This window comes from Pristiophorus japonicus, chromosome 4 (genome assembly GCF_044704955.1).
Source record: "Pristiophorus japonicus isolate sPriJap1 chromosome 4, sPriJap1.hap1, whole genome shotgun sequence".
In the NCBI taxonomy this organism is placed as follows: domain Eukaryota; kingdom Metazoa; phylum Chordata; class Chondrichthyes; family Pristiophoridae; genus Pristiophorus; species Pristiophorus japonicus.
Window position 1 is genome coordinate 306,762,740 of NC_091980.1, and position 19,231 is coordinate 306,781,970.

The following is a 19,231-nucleotide window of genomic DNA, read 5'->3' on the forward strand; positions in this document are numbered from 1 at the left end:
CATGCCCAGGGATTGGTCAGCTGAGTTGCCAATCAAACTGGCTGTGGACCTCACTAGTATGGGCGTCAAGACGTGAGGCGAGGAAACACACAGTGGAGGAGAGTTTTGGGAACCATAGCCCCAAAGTCACCTGTGCCTCCCAAGCATTCACCATAGGTCATGTCTCAAATTACGTATAAACCTCATACTTACAGCTGAGCAATGTAAAACTTGGGCTTTTAAAGGTGGCAGACTGAGGAAAGTAAGGAGTTTGGATAGTTTTCCGGTAAACAATGAAGGAGAGCAGGAGACAACGTAACAAGATTCAATTTCAAAATGCAGGCCACTTGGCTTGTTTACAAATGGATGCCACTGTTAGGAATGGTGCTCTCTCGAGGAATAACATATTTCTGCTGCCGAATGATTTCTCAAAGTTTATTACAAAGAATCAAATGTTAGTTTAAAAAGTACATTTTCAAAATTAAACTCCATCAGTCTGCATCTCAAAGGCCAGTAAGTATTGACAAAAATTAATTACATCAAAGTCCACCTTCCAGACCTTATATCTACAAAAGGAAATATACAACACAATGGCCTATTTTCTGCTTCTCGAAGTCAGAACTCATTAGATTCTTAGAGTGTGCAAGGAGATTCATTCATTTGCCCCTCCTGATAAGCAGATGAATCCTTCTTCCAGAGTAAGTAGGATATTTTTAGGCGGGGGGTGGTTGGGGAACACAATAAATTTGCTCAGTTGCTTTTCCAATGTTCCCATTTAATCCCAAATTTGGTTCGTATGCAATTAACAAAAAAAAAACAATTGGGAAATTTCTTGGGAGCAAACTACACACAGTTGCAAGAGATTCCTTTCCCAGCAGAATATTCGCAACCCTTAAATTAAATGAAAATCGGAACAGTACGAGATATGATTAAGACATGTCATAAAATACAGACAGAGCGCTTGATCCTGGAAGCCACAGATTAACCCACTTCCTTCAGTTACTGAGTAGAGAGAGAGAGAACAGCAGCCCTTCGAGTCGTGCATTTTAAACTCCATCATTAAGTAAAAACAAAACCTTGCAGGATTTCAGAATATACAATGTAATAAAGAATTCCATATCGGCACAAACACATTCTCTTCATTTACATTTATTTACAGGATAAGCAACGGAAGTACAGGCTCAAGTATGTACAAGGCCTCTCAGTTGCAATGTTGCAGTACATGCAGCACTAAAAGGCAAAGTTCCCCTTATTTTCCTGGAATGGATGAGTTATATGCAGTGGCATTCTCTCCTTCCTGGTCTTAGAAGATGGCTAGCAGCTTTTGAAGGGCAGGATACTGTGGGTTTCACATTCCTGTAACTACCAATTTCCAAGCAGTGTTTTCCATCCCACACAAACTATGCTTCTGACCTCTGTCAGACTTCAAACAGTGGTGTGTGTGCGCCCGAGTGTGATGAACTTACCCCCTCGCAGAAATGGATCGATGGAAACACATTTTTCAGAAAAAAGGAGGAAATAAAGAAGGGTTTTGATGGAGTAAATAAGGAGAAAACGTTTCCACTGGCGGGAGGGTCGGTAACCAGCGGACACAGATTTAAGGTAATTGACTAAACGGGGGGGGGGGGGGGGGGAGAAAGATAGGGGAGATGAGGAGAATTGCTGTGATCTGGAACGCACTGCCTGAAAGGGCGGAGGAAGCAGATTCAATAGTAACTTCCAAAAGGAAATTGGATAAACACTTGAAAAGGAAACATTTTCTGGGCAATGGGGAAAGATTGGGGGCGGGGAGTGGAACTAATTTGGATAGTTCTACCAAAGAGCTGGCACTGGCACTATGGGCCGAATGGCCTTCTTCTGTGATGTGATTAAAACGAGAGAAGCTGAACCAAAGTGGATGACGTTTGTCCGGAAGCCAAACTCTTCACGGGGAATGATTTGTATAAAATTCAATCCACCGCTATTTTAAACAAGAGGCGCTAACCAGCTGATGGCTCCGATAAACAGCAGGGAAAGGAATGAGAAACAAACACTTTAACCGCTCAGGCCAACATTCCAAGAGCCTCATTTCGAGCCACCTGCTCCCGAGCCGCTTGAACCACCCAGCTCGCCGAAGGGGTTTGGTTTGATTCAAATTGCGAAAGTGATGTTTTAAAAAAAAAAAAATTGTTCTGATCTAAACTGTTTAGATTACTTTCATGTTTGCATAGTGTTTAAATAGACCCTTTTTTTTGCCTTTTTAATATTGGAAATGCAATGGATTGTTGTTTGAACTGATCGAGTGACCGAGTCACGCCGTGGAACAGAGAAAGAGCGAGGCCTCAGTTTTTACACACACCCGTACTCGTACCAAACGGTCTGCTGGTCGGCACTGGGGTCGGGGGACGCTGGCGTGCTTTTCGAACCGCCGGCGCTCCCTTTGCTTGGCTCCTCCGTACTGGTCGCGGCATTGCTGCACGCGGGGGACCTGCTCCGGGGGTCTTCGGGCGGCCGGTGACTTCGGGCCTTCTGCTCCTCGCCTGGCTGAGAAAGGGGGGCCGCCCGGACGGGGGGCACCAGGGCCAACTCCCCGCCGCGCACCGGGGTCCTGTGCTCGGCCGGCGGGTGGAGCTGGTGCCCGCCGGGCGCGGTCAGTATGTCTGGCTGGCCACTGGCGTCGCCGGGCGAGGGGCCCGGAGGACCCCCGCCGTTTCCCAGGCCGCTGAGCGGGTGCTGCGGGGCGGTGACCGAGCGCCTCTCGTCCTTCGGGGGAGCCAAGGAAAGGCGCCTGGGATCCAGAGTCCGGCAGCCGAGGTCGAGCATGGGGGTGGAGCCCAGCACCCTGGCCGACTGCGGTCTCTCCCGCAGCACCGGCTGCGGCCCCCCGCCCCGGCAGTCGCCGGTGGATTTCCAGCCGCTCTTCCCGCCGTCCCGGCTCAGCGGGATGACGTCCGCCGCCGGCCTGTGCGGAGTCTCCCGCCCGCGGGTGTCTGGGCCGCTGGTCCTCAGCGGCAGGTCAGCAGACGCCAGGCTGAAGGCTCGGGTCAGCCCGCAGCTCCTGCCGATTCCGGCCACCGGGCGCTGGGGCTGCGCCGTTTTCTCCGCGGGCCTGGGCGTGCCGGCGTGACTGCCATCCGCCGGCCAGGGGGAGGTGGCGGCGGAGGCGGTGGGCTGGGCACGAGCGGCGGCCTGACGAGTGCTCTGCCTCACAAACTGCCCGGGTTTGGACACCCTCCCGTCTGCGGAGTCAAAGTTGGTCTTCATGACGGGGTTCACGAAGCCGGTCGGCATTTTGGCCGGTTCCTTTCGATTGGGCTGTTCGCTAATCATCGACGGTTCACGTTTCTTCTGGAAGTAATCGCTCAGCAAGTCATCTCGAATGCTGACCTGTGATTGGACGATAAACACAAAAGGATGGGTTAAAAATGTGCAAGAACATAAGAAATAGAAGCAGGAGTTGGCCACTCGGCCCCTCGAGCCTGCTCCGCCATTCGTGGCTGATCTTTGACCTCAATTCCACTTTCCCGCCCGATCCCCAGATCCCTCTGGAGTCCAACAACGTCTCCAGTCATCTTGGTTACCACTGGAGCAAGACCTAACTCTGTCAAGCCCGTGTGGTGACTGGTCTGCAACGGCGACCACACTTTAAAAAAAAATCCACGCATCTTCCACCCTTCAGGATGTAGTTCGGGATCTGGAATATTAGGTCCTTCATTGAAACACCTGTGAACTCATCCTTTTTTAGTGTGGAAGCAAGTCATCCTCGCTTTGAGGGACCACCGAAGAAGATGATGATCTCAGTCTTGAATATACTCGATGACTGAAGATCTGCAGCCCGCTTGGGGTAGAGAATTCCTAAGAATCACAACTCAGTGAAGAAATTTCTCATCTCAAGACTTAAATGTCGACCTCTTATTCGGAGACTGTGCCCCGTGGTTTTAGACTCTCCAGTCAGGGGAAACCAGCCTCTCAGCACCTCCCCTGTCAAGACCTCTAATACAGCGTTTGCCAAATATGCACGGTTACAAGCAGCAAGCTGCACTGGCCACACAAGCTGGAGTGAAGGAGCGATCGCACAAATATATTCTCCACCGCCCCCCCCCCCCCCCCCTCAAATCTTGCTCTGCTCCTGCACTTCCCTCGCGTGATCACTGCCCGCTGGACTGAGAGATTTGCCCCAATTCTCCTCTCACTGAAGTGCTATGGAGGCCAGCCTACCCGAGCATCCATATAAGCAGTGAAAACCCACTGTCAAAACAACAGGGCAGAACATAGAAAATAGGAGCAGTAGTAGGCCATTCGGCCCTTCGAGTCTGCACCGCCATTCAATATGATCATGGCTGATCCTCTATCTCAACACCATATTCCCGCTTTTTCCTCCATACCCCTTGATGCCCATTCTTGATTTCCAGCAGTTTCTGTTTTTATTTCAGATTCCAGCACCCGCAGTATTTTGCTTTTATATAAATACAAAGTTGTTGTTGAACTTTTTTTAAAAAAGGTTGGGGGTGGGAGGAAGAGCACATGCTTGACTATTAATCGGCAATTGCCAACATTTACAAGAGTCGGCACAGGCCAGGGATAACCCAGGATCTTCCCGGTTTAAGAGCGGGCGGCTTCACTGAGGGGCCTGGTAGTGAGGGGCCTGGTAGTGAGGGGCCTGGTAGAAGAGGAGAAAGAAATCATTGAATGGTTACAGCACGGAAAAAGGCCATTCGGCCCATCGACCCCATGCCAGCTCTGTGCACGAGCACTTCAGCTAGTCCCACACTCCCTACCCTTTCCCCGTTGCCCTGCACATTTTTTTTTTTCAGGTTATCAGATAATTCCCTTTTGAAAGCTGTGATCGAGTCTGCCTCCACCACCCTTTTAGGCAGCGTATTCCAGATCTTAACCACTCGCTGCGTAAAAACATTCTCCCTCATGTCGTCTTTGGTTCTTTTGCCAATCATCTGTGTCCAACAATCATACAGGGTAGGATAAAGAAAAAAAGGGAAGCTGATGACAGATACCTAGGACTCACTACTGCAGAAACCCTATAGGAGTATAGACGTGCAGGAGTCAAATTAAAAAGGAAATTAGGAAAGCAAAGAGAGGGCATGAAAAAGTATTGGGAAGTATAACCAAGGAAAACCCAAAGATGTTTTATAAATACATTAAGAGCAACAGGATAACTAAAGAAAGAGTAGGGCCAATGAGAGACCATAAAGGTAATCTGTATATGGAGGCGGAAGACATGGGTATCGTTCTTAATGAATACTTTGCATCTGTTTTCACAAAAGAGAGGGGCGATGCAGACATTGCAATCAGGGAGAAGGTGTGAGAAATAAACATAGCGGCAGAGGAAGTTTTAAGGGGTCTAGAAGCTTTGAAAGTGGGTAAATCCCCAGGCTCGGATGAAATGTATCACAGGTTGTTAAGAGAAGCGAGAGATGAAATAGCAGAGGCTCTGACCATCATTTTCATAAGAACATAAGAAATAGGAGCAGGAGTAGGTCATTTGGCCCTTCGAGCCTGCTCCGCCATTTAATAAGATCATGACTGATCCGATCATAGACTCAGCTCCACTTCTCTGCCTATTCCCCATAACCCTTTACTCCCTTATCGCTCAAAAATCTGTCTATCACCGCCTTAAATTTATTCAATGACCCAGCCTCCTCAGCTCTCTGGGGCAGAGAATTCCACAGATTTACAACCTTTGGAGAAGAAATTCCCCCTCATCTCAGTTTTAAATGGGCGGCCCCATATTCTGAGATTATGACCTCTAGTTTTAGTTTCCCCAATGAGTGGGAATATCCTCCCTGAATCCACCTCATTATCTTATAGGTTTCAATAAGATAATCTTTCATTCTTCTGAACTCCAATGAGTATAGGCCCGACCTACTCAACCTATCTTCATAATTCAACCCCCTCATCTCCTGAATCAACCTAGTGAACCTTCTCTCAACAGCCTCCAATGCAATTATATCCTTCCTTAAATACGGAGACCAAAACTGTACACAGTACTCCAGGTGTGGCCTCACCAATACCCTGTACAGTTGGAGCAGGACTTCACTGCTTTTATACTCTATTCCACCTTGCAATAACGGCTAACATGCCACTTGCCTTCCAGATTACTTGCTGTACCTGCATACTAACTTTTTGTGTTTCATGCACAAGGAACCCCGAGGGTCCCTTTGTACTGCAGCACTTTGCAATTTTACTCCATTTAAATAATAATTTGCTTTTCTATTTTTTCTGCCAAAGTGGATAACCTCACATTTTCCCACATTATACTACATCTGCGAAATATTTGCCCACTCACTTAGGCTGTCTATATCCCTTTACAAATTTCTTCTATCATCCTCATAATTTGCTTTCCCACCCATCTTTGTATCATCAGCAAACCTGGCAACATTACACGCGGTCCCTTCATCCAAATCATTAATATGGATTGTAAATAGTTGAGGCCCCAGCACCCCACTAGTTACTGTTTGCCAACCATTTATCCTGACACTCTGTTTTCTGTTAGTTAGCCAATCCTCTATCCATGCTAATATATTACCCCCAGCTCTGTGAACTTTTATCTTGTGCAGGAACCTTTTATGTGGCACCTTATCGAATGCTGTCTGGAAATCCAAATACACCACATCCACTGGTTCCCCCCTTATCCACCCTGCTCATTTCATCCTCAAAGAACTCCAGCAGATTTGTCAAATATGATTTCCCTTTCATAAAACCGTGCTGACTCTGCTTGATTGAATTATGCTTTTCCAAATGTCCTGCTACTGCTTCCTTAATAATGGACTCCAACATTTTTCCAACAACAGATGTTAGTTAAACTGGTCTATAGTTTCCTGCTTTCTGTCTCCTTTTTTTTTTTAAAATAGGGGAGTTAGATTTGCGGTTTTCCAATCCGCTGTGACGTCTCCGAATCCAGGGAATTTTGGTAGATTACAACCAATGCATCCACTCTCTCTACAGCCACTTCTTTTAAGACCCTAGGATGCAAGCCTTCAGGTCCAGGGGACTTGTCTGCCTTTAGTACCATTATTTTACCAAGCACTACTTCTTTAGAAACATAGAAACTTACAGCGCAGAAGGAGGCCATTTCGGTCATCGTGTCTGCGCCAGCCGGCAAAGAGCCACACGGCAAAGAGCCACACGGCCCTCGGTCAGCGGCCCTGAAGGTCACATATAAACCAATGAACAATGGCGGACAGGTAAAGAGCTGCCGGCCCAACCAATCCGCCACACACAACTGCGACACCCCCTGCACTGCAACATTCTACACTCCCCCACCCGGAGCCATGCGATCTCCTGGGAGACGCAAAAAACAGATAAAAACCCAGGGGAAAACTGAGGGGGAAATAAAATCTGGAAAAATTCCTCTCCGACCCATCCAGGCGATCAAAACTAGTCCAGGAGATCACCCTGGCCATATTAGATTCCCTGAAGTACTTGCCATCGTACCTGCGCCAACCAACAAGACGTTATCCAGTCTAATCCCACTTACCAGCTCTAGGTCTGTAACTCTGCAGGTTATGGCACTTGAAGTGCCCATTCAAGCAACGTTTAAATGTGGAGAGTGTTTATGCATCCACCACCTCCAGGCAGTGAGTTCCAGACCCCCACAACCCTCTGCGTGAAGAAAGCCTCCCCTCAAATCCCTTCTAAACCTTTCACCTATGCCCCATCATAATTGACCCCTCCACAAAGGAAAAGAGGCCCTTGCTATGCACTTTATCCATGCCCCTCAAAATTTTATACACCTCAATGAGGTCTCCCCTCAGCCTCCTCTGATCCAAGGAGAACAAACCCAGCCTATCCAATCTGTCCTCATCACTAAGATTCTCCATTCCAGGCAGCATCCATGTAAATCTCCTCTGCACCCTCTCCAGTGCAATCACGCCTTTCCTACAATACGGCGACCAGAACTGCACGCAGTATTCCAGCTGTGGCCTAACCAGTGTATTATACAATTTAAGCATAACCTCCCTACTCTTGTATGCTATGCGTCGGCCAATAAAGGCAAGCATTCCGTATGCCTTCTTAACCACCTTATCCACCTGGCCTGCTACTTTCAGGGATCTGTGGACAAGCACTCCAAGGTCCCTTTGTTCATCTACACTTCGAAGTGGCCTACCATTTAATGTGTATACCCTTTCCTTATTTGCCCTCCCCAAGTGCATTACCTCACACTTCTTCAAATTAAATTCCATTTGCCACTGTTTTGCCCACCTGACCAATAGATTTATATCCTCCTGCAGTCCATGACTTTCCTCTTCATTATCAACCACACAGCCAATTTTAGTGTCAACTGTAAACTTCTTAATCATACCTCCTATATTCAAATCTAGATCATTGATGTATACCACAAAAAGAAAGGGACCCAGTACTGAGCCCTGCGGAACCCCACTGGAAACATCCTTCCAGTCACAAAAATATCCATCAACCAATCCCCTTTACTTCCTACCTCTAAGCCAATTTTGGATCCAACTTGACAATTTGCCCTGGATCCCATGGGCTTTTACCTTCATGACCAGTCTTCCATTTGGGACTTTATCAAAAGCTTTGCTAAAGTCCATGTATACTACATCATACGCACTACCCTCATCGATCCTCCTGGTTACCGCCTCGAAAAATTCAATCAGGTTAGTTAAACACAATCTTCCTGTAACAAATCCGTGCTGACTGTCCCTGATTAATCCTTGCCTTTCTAAATGTAGACATATCCTGTCCTTCAGGATTTTTTCCAATAATTTTCCCAGAGGTTAGGCTGACAGACCTGTAATTACTCGGCCTATCCCTTTCTCCCTTCTTAAACAAGCGTACCACATTAGCAGTCCTCCTGCACCATGCCTGAATCCAAAGAGGACTGGAAAATTATGGTCAAGGCCTCTATTTTCTCTTTTGCTTCACTTAACAGCCTGGGATGCATTTCATCCAGGCTTAGGGACTTATCCACTTTCAAAGCTCTAAATACCCTTAATACCTCCTCTTTCACTATGTTTATTGTTGTGTATCTGCAAAGCATGCACTCCCATGTTCCGCCACCAGGAAGCTCATCCCCTGAAATCCCAAGGGATCCCAGCATCCCTTGGGAGCACTGTATATAAGCCAGCCCCTAAGGCCTGTTCCTCACTCTGGAGTGTCTTATTAAAGACTGAGGTCACTGTTACTTTAACCTCCCTGTGTGCAGCCTCATCTGTGTTCGGAACATAATATTTATTTCATCCAGAATTTCACATTCATCCTCAATAGCAGTATCTGCATTGCCCCTTTCCTTTGTGAAAACAGACGCAAAGTATTCATTAAGAACCATACCAACATCTTCCGTCTCCACACACAGATTACCCTCATGGTTTCGAAGAGACTCTTTCTTTAGTTATCCTCTTGCTCTTAATATATTTATAGAAGATCTTTGGGTTTTCCTTGATTTTACTTGCCAAGAATTTTTCATGCTCTCTTAGCGTTCCTAATATCCTTTTTAATTTCACCTCTGAACTTTCTATATTCCTCCAGAGATTCTATAATATTTAGCCGTCGGTGTTTGACATAAGCTTCCCTTTTTTCCTTTAATCTCCCCTGTAAGTCCCTAGACATTAGTGATTGTGATAGTATTAAGTTCCTCCCTTCCTATAGCCCCTTGATTATCCACTATTGGGATGCTTTTAGCGTCTTCTACCGTGAACATCGATATAAAATATGTGTTTGAAATTTCTGCCATTTCCCTGTTCCCCATCATTAATTCCCCACTCTCATGCTCTAAGGGACCAACATTTACTTTAGCCACTCTTTTCCTTTTTATGTACCTGTAGAAACTCTTACTATCTGTTTTTATATTTTGTGCTAATTTGCTTTCATAATCTATCTTCCCTCTATTATTTTTTTAGTCATTCTTTGCTGGAATTTAAAGTTTCCCAATCCTCTGGCCTTCCACTAGTCTTGGCCACATTGTATGCCCTTGTTTTCAATCTGATACCATCCCTTCTTTCCTTAGCTAGCCACGGATGGTTATCCCTTCTCTTAGTCTTTCCTTCTCATTGGGATATATTTTTGTTGAGTGTAATGAAATGTCTCCTTAAATGTCTGCCACTGCTCATCAACCGTGCCACACTTTAAAATCTGTTTTCCCAGTCCACTTTAGCCAACTCTGCATTCATACCTTCGTAGTCTCATTTATTTAAATTTAGGACACTGGTTTGAGATTCAAATTTCTCACCCTCCAACTGAATTTGAAATTCAACCATGCTATGATCACTCATTCCTAGAGGATCCTTTACTAGGAGACCATTTATTAATCCTGTCTCATTACACAGTACCAGATCTATGATAGGTTGCTCCCTGGATGGTTCCGTAACGTACTGTTCAAGGAAACTATCCTGGTTACACTCTATGAACTCTTCCTCAAGGCTGCCCTGGCTAATTTTGAATCCTCTCTGGCTACAGGTGTGGTGCCGGAGGACTGGAGGACTGGTAACGTGGTACCGTTTTTTAAAAAAGGATGAAAGGGATAGACCAAGTAATTACAGACCAGTCAGCCTAAATTCAGTGGTGGGAACATTATTGGCAGACTGGTCACGAAAGTAAAAGCCAATGGGATCCAGGGCAAAGTGGCATGTTGGATCCAAAATTGGCTCAGAGGCAGGAAGGAAAGGGTAATGGTAGATGGGTGTTTTTGTGACTGGAAGGCTGTTTCCAGGGGTTCCACAGGGCTCAGTAGTAGGTCACTTGCTTTATGTGGTATATATCAATGATTTGGACTTGAATGTAGGGGCTATGATTAAGAAGTTTCCAGATGATAAAAAAAAATTGGCTGTGTGGTTGATAATGAAAAAGAAAGCTGTGGACTACAGGAAGATATCAATGAACTGGTCAGGTGGGCAGAACAGTGGCAAATGGAATTCAATCCAGAGAAGTGCGAGGTAACGCATTTAGAGAGGGCTAGCAAGGCAAGGGAATACACATTAATGGTAGGACACTGAGAAGTGTAGAGCAACAGAGGGATCTTGGAGTGCATGTCCACAGATCCCTGAAGGTAGCAGGCCAGGTAGATCAGGTGGTTAAGAAGGCATACAGAATACTTGCCTTTATTAGCCGAGGCATAGAATGTAAGAGCAGGGAGGTAACGCTTAAACTGCATAAAACACTGGTTAGGCCACAGCTGGAGTACTGTGTGCAGTTCTGGTCACCACATTACAGGAAGGATGTGGTTGCACTAGAGAGGGTACAGAGGAGATTTACAAGGATATTGCCTGGATTGGAGAATTTTAGCTATGAGAAAAGATTGGATAGGCTGGGGTTGTTTTCTTTGGAACAGAGGCTGAGGTGTATAAAATCATGATAGGCCTAGACAGAGTGGATAGGAAGGACATATTCCCCTTAGCAGAGTCGTCAATAACCATGGGGCATAGATGTGGTTCAAGAGGGGATTTGAGGAGAAATGTTATCACCCAGAGGGTGGTGGGGGTCTGGAACTCACTGCCTGAAAAGGAGGTAGAGGCAGAAACCCTCATAGCATTTAAAAAGTACTTGGATGTGCACTTGGAAGTACCGTAACCTACAGGGCTACGGACCAAGAGCTGGAAAGTGAGATTAGGCTGGATAGCTTTATCAGCCGGCACAGACACGATGGGCCGAATGGCGGCCTTCTGTGCTGTAAATGTCGATGATTCGATGAAACAGGTCATTCGGCCCACGCCATTATTTATGCTCCAACCGAGCTTCCTCCCGCCCCATTTCATCTAACACCATCAACACATCCTTCTATTCCTTTCTCCCGCATGTGTTTATCTAGCTTCCCTTTAAATGCATCTGTGCTATTCAACTACTCCCTGTGGTACCGAGTTCCATATTCTCACCACTTTCTGGGTGAAGACATTTCTCCTGATTTTCCTAGTGGATTTATTGGCGACTATCTTGTAGTTTTGGTCTCCACAAGAAACATCTTCTCTGCATCTTGTGGTTCACAAGATGGATACAGATGGGGGCTGGGTCTCTGTGTCTTCCTCCCAGAACAGTTCCTCCCATTAGAGCATCCAACAATTCTCTGAACTGGCCACCATTGCCCTGTTTGGTAGCCTTTAGTGGAACATTAAGATGGTTGGGACTATGGGAAAGAATTTCTTGAGATCAGGTCTATATGGTTCATTGCGCAATGGCACCATCTCTGCTTCAGGTGACCTAGGCTCCAAACTTCAAAAGCGCAAATCGATTGCCCTCTATTGCGCTGTACCTAAGCTCTCTGCTTAGGTAAGTGGGCATTGTCTGTGTGGCCGTGAGTGAGAGGGTACAGCAAGGTCCCACAAACAGCAATGAGATATATGCCAGATAATTTGCTTTCAGTGATGTTGGTTGAGGGATAAGTATTGGCCAGGTCACCAGAGATAACTCCTGTGGCTTGGGAACTTTAATGTCTACCTGAGAGGGCCAGTTAGGGCCTCGGTTTAGCAAAAGACTCTGCACCTCTGACAGTGCAGCTCACCCTCAGTACTGCACTAGGAGTGTCAGGCCTGGATTACGTGCTCAAGTCTTTAGAGTGGGTCTTGAACCTACAGACCTCTGCCCCAGAGGCTAGAGTGTTGCCCACTGAGCCACAGCTGACTACTAACAGGACAGAAAGCAAGCAATATGGTGCAGGTTACTGATACAGGTGGTGCGAAACGGTCTACCTGAGGCAGGAGATTGCAATGAGAGTCAGAAGCACATCTGGAAGAGTTGCTAAGCTCGTTTATCATGAACACTTACCTCCCAACAATCACCTTTCCAACTGAAGACTTAACAGAAAGCAATGAACTAAATTCTATTTTAAATAATGACCAATTTTCTTCCCGCCGACCTGCGCGTCTATAGATTCTGGGCTTTATTCATGGGCTATTAGTCCCCAGCATTGAAGCACTGACCACACTTGATCAGCTCCGCTGGGCAGGCCACATTGTTCGCATGCCAGACACGAGACTCCCAAAGCAAGCGCTCTACTCGGAATTCCTTCACGGCAAACGAGCCAAAAGGTGGGTAGCGGAAACGTTACAAGGACACCCTCAAAGCCTCCCTGATAAAGTGCAACATCTCCACTGACACCTGGGAGTCCCTGGCCAAAGACCGCCCTAAGTGGAGGAAGTGCATCAGAGGGCGCTGAGCACCTCGAGTCTCATCGCCGAGAGCATGCAGAAATCAAGTGCAGGCAGCGGAAGGAGCGTGCGGCAAACCAGACTCCCCACCCACCCTTTCCTCAACGACTATCTGTCCCACCTGTGATCAGGACCGTGGTTCTCGTATTGGACTGTTCAGCCACCTAAGAACTCACTTTTAGAGTGGAAGCAAGTCTTCCTCGATTCCAAGGGACTGCCTAGGATGATGATGATTAGTCTGACCCATGGAGAAGAGGATCACCATCATCATAGGCAGTTCCTCGAACAAGGATGACTTTCCAATAGCAGTGTAAGCAACACTAACCTAAAGGGCTGATGGAAGGATGCTTATTCTTCAAGACGTAATGCACTGAAACACAGCAGATTGGGAGTGTGACTTAGTGTCTGACAGCATTCAGGAAATCCCCAAACCACTGAAAAACCTTGCAATCCCAACACCCTTGCTGAGTCACAACAGGCAAGAATTCTTCAAATGGTAACACAATTATGTCTTCTACATATGTCACCGCTGGAAGAGTACATTAGACATGCCACAGCAGGAATTAATCTGCTTTGACAGCACAAAGTCAGCTCACTCTGTTCAACTGTGGAAGAAGACGGTGGAGGGGGGGGAAGAAGACGGGGGGGGGGGGCAGGGAAGAGGTAGGACGGGGGGGGGAAGACGGGGAAGAGGTAGGACGGGGGGGGGGGGGAGACGGGGAAGAGGTAGGACGGGGAAGAGGTAGGACGGGGGGGGGGCGGGGAAGAGGTAGGACGGGGGGGGGGGAGACGGGGAAGAGGTAGGACGGGGAAGAGGTAGGACGGGGGGGGGCGGGGAAGAGGTAGGACGGGGGGGGGGGAGACGGGGAAGAGGTAGGACGGGGAAGAGGTAGGACGGGGGGAGACGGGGAAGAGGTAGGACGGGGGGGGGGGGAGACGGGGAAGAGGTAGGACGGGGAAGAGGTAGGACGGGGGGGGCGGGGAAGAGGTAGGACGGGGGGGGGGAGACGGGGAAGAGGTAGGACGGGGGGGGGAGACGGGGAAGAGGTAGGACAGGGGGGGAGACGGGGAAGAGGTAGGACAGGGGGGGGAGACGGGGAAGAGGTAGGACGGGGGGGGGCGGGGAAGAGGTAGGACGGGGGGGGGAGACGGGGAAGAGGTAGGACGGGGGGGGGGCGGGGAAGAGGTAGGACGGGGGGGGAGACGGGGAAGAGGTAGGACGGGGGGGGGGGGCGGGGAAGCGGTAGGACGGGGGGGGGAGACGGGGAAGAGGTAGGACGGGGGGGGGAGACGGGGAAGAGGTAGGACGGGGGGGGGAGACGGGGAAGAGGTAGGACGGGGGGGGGAGACGGGGAAGAGGTAGGACGGGGGGGGGAGACGGGGAAGAGGTAGGACGGGGGGGGGAGACGGGGAAGAGGTAGGACGGGGGGGGGAGACGGGGAAGAGGTAGGACGGGGGGGGGGGGGGGAGACGGGGAAGAGGTAGGACGGGGGGGGAGACGGGGAAGAGGTAGGACGGGGGGGGGGGGGGGGGGGAGACGGGGAAGAGGTAGGACGGGGGGGGTGACGGGGAAGAGGTAGGACGGGGGGGGCGGGGAAGAGGTAGGACAGGGGGGGGGGAGACGGGGAAGAGATAGGACGGGGGGGCGGGGAAGAGGTAGGACTGGGGGGGGCGGGGAAGAGGTAGGACAGGGGGGGGGGGGAGACGGGGAAGAGGTAGGACGGGGGGGGGGGGGGGAGACGGGGAAGAGGTAGGACGGGGGGGGGGGGGGGGGAGACGGGGAAGAGGTAGGACGGGGGGGGGAGACGGGGAAGAGGTAGGACGGGGGGGGGAGACGGGGAAGAGGTAGGACGGGGGGGGGAGACGGGGAAGAGGTAGGACGGGGGGGGAGACGGGGAAGAGGTAGGACGGGGGGGGAGACGGGGAAGAGGTAGGACAGGGGGGGAGACGGGGAAGAGGTAGGACGGGGGGGGAGACGGGGAAGAGGTAGGACGGGGGGGGGAGACGGGGAAGAGGTAGGACGGGGGGGGGAGACGGGGAAGAGGTAGGACGGGGGGGGGCGGGGAAGAGGTAGGACGGGGGGGGAGACGGGGAAGAGGTAGGACGGGGGGGGGGGGGCGGGGAAGCGGTAGGACGGGGGGGGGAGACGGGGAAGAGGTAGGACGGGGGGGGGAGACGGGGAAGAGGTAGGACGGGGGGGGGAGACGGGGAAGAGATAGGACGGGGGGGGAGACGGGGAAGAGGTAGGACGGGGGGGGAGACGGGGAAGAGGTAGGACGGGGGGGGAGACGGGGAAGAGGTAGGACGGGGGGGGAGACGGGGAAGAGGTAGGACGGGGGGGGGGGGGAGACGGGGAAGAGGTAGGACGGGGGGGGTGACGGGGAAGAGGTAGGACGGGGGGGGCGGGGAAGAGGTAGGACAGGGGGGGGGGAGACGGGGAAGAGATAGGACGGGGGGGCGGGGAAGAGGTAGGACTGGGGGGGGCGGGGAAGAGGTAGGACAGGGGGGGGGGGGAGACGGGGAAGAGGTAGGACGGGGGGGGGGGGGGGAGACGGGGAAGAGGTAGGACGGGGGGGGGGGGGGGGAGACGGGGAAGAGGTAGGACGGGGGGGGGGAGACGGGGAAGAGGTAGGACGGGGGGGGGAGACGGGGAAGAGGTAGGACGGGGGGGGGAGACGGGGAAGAGGTAGGACGGGGGGGGAGACGGGGAAGAGGTAGGACGGGGGGGGAGACGGGGAAGAGATAGGACGGCGGGGAGGAAGAGGGGAGCTTGGGGGCGGGGAGGGGGAGCTTGGGGGCGGGGAGGGGGAGCTTGGGGGCGGGGAGGGGGAGCTTGGGGGCGGGGAGGGGGAGCTTGGGGGCGGGGAGGGGGAGCTTGGGGGCGGGGAGGGGGAGCTTGGGGGCGGGGAGGGGGAGCTTGGGGGCGGGGAGGGGGAGCTTGGGGGCGGGGAGGGGGAGCTTGGGGGCGGGGAGGGGGAGCTTGGGGGCGGGGAGGGGGAGCTTGGGGGCGGGGAGGGGGAGCTTGGGGGCGGGGAGGGGGAGCTTGGGGGCGGGGAGGGGGAGCTTGGGGGCGGGGAGGGGGAGCTTGGGGGCGGGGAGGGGGAGCTTGGGGGCGGGGAGGGGGAGCTTGGGGGCGGGGAGGGGGAGCTTGGGGGCGGGGAGGGGGAGCTTGGGGGCGGGGAGGGGGAGCTTGGGGGCGGGGAGGGGGAGCTTGGGGGCGGGGAAAGAGATAGGAAGGGGAAGGGGGGAGGTAGGGAGGAAGAGATAAGGGGGGAAGGGGGGAGGTGGGGAGGAAGAGATAAGGGGGGGAAGGGGGGGAGGTGGGGGAGGGGGGGGAAGAGATAGGAAGGGCAAGGGGGGAGGAAGGGGAAGGAAGGGGGGGGGAGTGGAAGGGGGGCAGAGGAAGGGGGGGGGCGAGGGGAAGGGTCTGTAGCCCTGTAGGTTACGGCACGTTAAGTGTCTATCCAAGTACTTTTTAAATGTGGTGAAGGTTTCTGTCTCTACCTCCCTTTCAGGCAGCGATTTCCAGACCCCCACCACCTTCTGGTGAATAAAGTTCTCAAATCCCCTCCAATCCTTCTACCAATTCCTTTCAATCTAAGCCCCCTGGTTAATGACCTCTCTGCCAAGGGAAACAGGTCCTTCCTATCCACTCTATTCAGGCCTCCCATAATTTTACACACCTGAATTAAATCTCCCCTCAGCCTCCTCTGTTACAAAGAAAACAAATCCAGCCTATCCAATCTTTCCTCATAGATAAAACTGTGCTGTCAACATCCTCATAAATCTCCTCTGCACCCTCTCTTGTGCAATCACATCTTTCCTGTAATGTGATCAGAACTGCACGCAGTACTCTATAGCTGTGACCTAACTGGTGTTGTATACAATTCTAGCCTAACTTCCATGCTCTTGTATTCCATGCCTCGGAATGGTTCGAGGGATGAGGGATAGGACAGGAGAAGCTTGTGGCTGTTCTCCTGGGAGCAGAGAAGGCTGAGGAGATTTGATAAAGAGGCCTTTAAAATCAAGAGAGCAAATAAAGAGAAATGGTTTCCAATGGCTGAAGGGTCGATAACCAGAGGATACAGATTGAAGGTGATTGGCAAAAGAACCAGAGGCGAACATGAGGAGAAACTTTTTTTTAACACAACGGTTAGGATTTGGAATGCACTGTCTGACAGGGTGGTGGATATAGATTCAATTGTAGTCTTCAAAAAGGGAACTGGGTAAATACTTGAATTCGAAAAAATTGCCGGGATATGGAGAAAGAGGAACTGGATTCCTCTTCGAAAGAACCGATGCAGACGAATGGGCCGAATGGCTTTCTTCTGTGCCGTAATATTCTGTATGATTCGAAGTCACCGTATTGCACTTGAACCTAAACCAGGTGACAGTTCTTCTTGGCCTGAGCCACTTTTACATACTGATGAAATTTCTCTGGAAAATATGCAACATAGCCTGAATTCTGTCATCCACAAGCGGCGTACAAGTGATCGCATTACATCCATGGCCAAGGTAACTTAAACCAATGCATTTAAATTCTTCATTCTGAGTGCCCAACCTCTTTCAATCTCGTATCCTCCCCCTCCAAGGCAACACTCAAAGGGGAGTTGGATAAATACTTGAAGGGGAAAAAAAACTGCAGGGCAATGGGGCAAGAGCTGGGGGCAGGGTGGGGGGGGGGGGGCGGGGTGTGGGGGGAGTGGGACTAATTGGATAGTTCTACCAAAGAGCTGGCACAGGCACAGTGGGCTGAATGGTTTCCCCGGTGCTGTATCATTCTGTGATTCTATCTAACTGCAAGTTGTGGTCCACTTCCCTAGTCGTCGTTTTCCCTTCCTGGTCAATATCTAACGTGTTGTAACACTGTTGTGAATGAAGCGCCTTGGGAAGTTTTACGACGTTAAAGGCGCCATATAAATAAAAGTCATTATTATTGTAGTTATTATTTAGCAGAAAATGGCCTTTACTCTTTGTAAATTCACGGCAACCAGCACATTTGTGGCTAACAGTTACTCTCGGTGCATTTCCTGCACACCAAAATCAGATGTCATAACAATGACTCAGACTGCATCTTAGAAGCTTAATCAGATAAGGGTTTTCTTGACACCACAGCCTATTGTCTCATGTATTTCCATTATTATTGCTGTAACTTACGTGCTGCTGACAGAGCAGCTCCAGTGAGAATCACAGAATGGGTGCAGCACGGGAAGTGGCCATTCGGCCCGTCGAGCCTGAGCTGGCTCTCTGCAAGAGCACTTCAGCTGGTCCCACTCCACCGCCCTTTCCCCGTAGCCCTGCAATTTTTTTTTCTTTTAGGTACTTATCCAATTCCCTTTTGAAAGCTGCGATTGAGTCTGCCTCCATCCACCTTTCAGGCCGTGCATTCCAGATCCTAACCACTCGCTGCGTAAAAATGTTTTTCCTCATGTCGCCTTTGGTTCTTTTGCCAATCACCTTAAATCTTTATCCTCTGGTTCTCGGCCCTTCCGCCAATGGGAACAGTTTCTCTCCATCAACTCTGTCCAGACCCCTCATGATTTTGAGCACCTCTATCAAATCTTCTCTCAACCTTCTCTGCTCTAAGGAGAGCAACCCTAGCTTCTCCAGTCTATCCACATAAGACCCTCATCCCTGGAATTATTCTCGTATATCTTTTCTGCACCCTCTTCAAGACCTTCACATCCTTTCTAAAGCGCAGTGCCCAGAAATGGACAATACTCCAGTTGAGGCCAAACCAGTGTTTTAATGAAAAATTGTAAGGTATTAGGTGGGGTCCAACCAAGAGAGATTACAGGATGGTCTAAGATGGGTTTCCAGTGTATGTATGTGAACGCACCAAGTGGGTAAGTGAGCTTCTGGCACAAATAGCCACATGGGAATATGATGTTGTGGCAACAACTGGCTCCTGGCTCAAAAAAGGGCAGGATTGGGTATTAAATGTTCCTGGTTATAAAGTGTTCAGGAAAGATAGGGAAGGGAAGATAGGAGGTGGTGTGGCAGCATTGGTCAAGGAGAATGTTACAATGCTGGAGAGGGAGGCTGGGGATCAAGCACAGAAGCTATATGGCTAGAGTTAAAAAATAATAGAGGTGCCATAACTTCATAAGTTATCATAATTTTCACGCTTTTGTACTCTATATCTCTATTCATGAAGTCGA

The 19,231-nt window shown here is 50.3% G+C and overlaps 1 protein-coding gene across 1 annotated transcript in view; it reads right to left on the reverse strand.

Moving 5' to 3' along the window:
- Positions 1-471: 471 nt before the first annotated feature.
- Positions 472-19,231, reverse strand: part of LOC139262794 (protein Daple-like) — a 273,729-nt gene continuing 254,969 nt past the window's right edge. Inside the window, exon 27 of the mRNA XM_070877946.1 lies at positions 472-3,345. Coding sequence (XP_070734047.1) covers positions 2,308-3,345 — 1,038 coding nt within the window. The 3' untranslated portion in view covers positions 472-2,307. The remainder of the gene's footprint in view (positions 3,346-19,231) is intronic.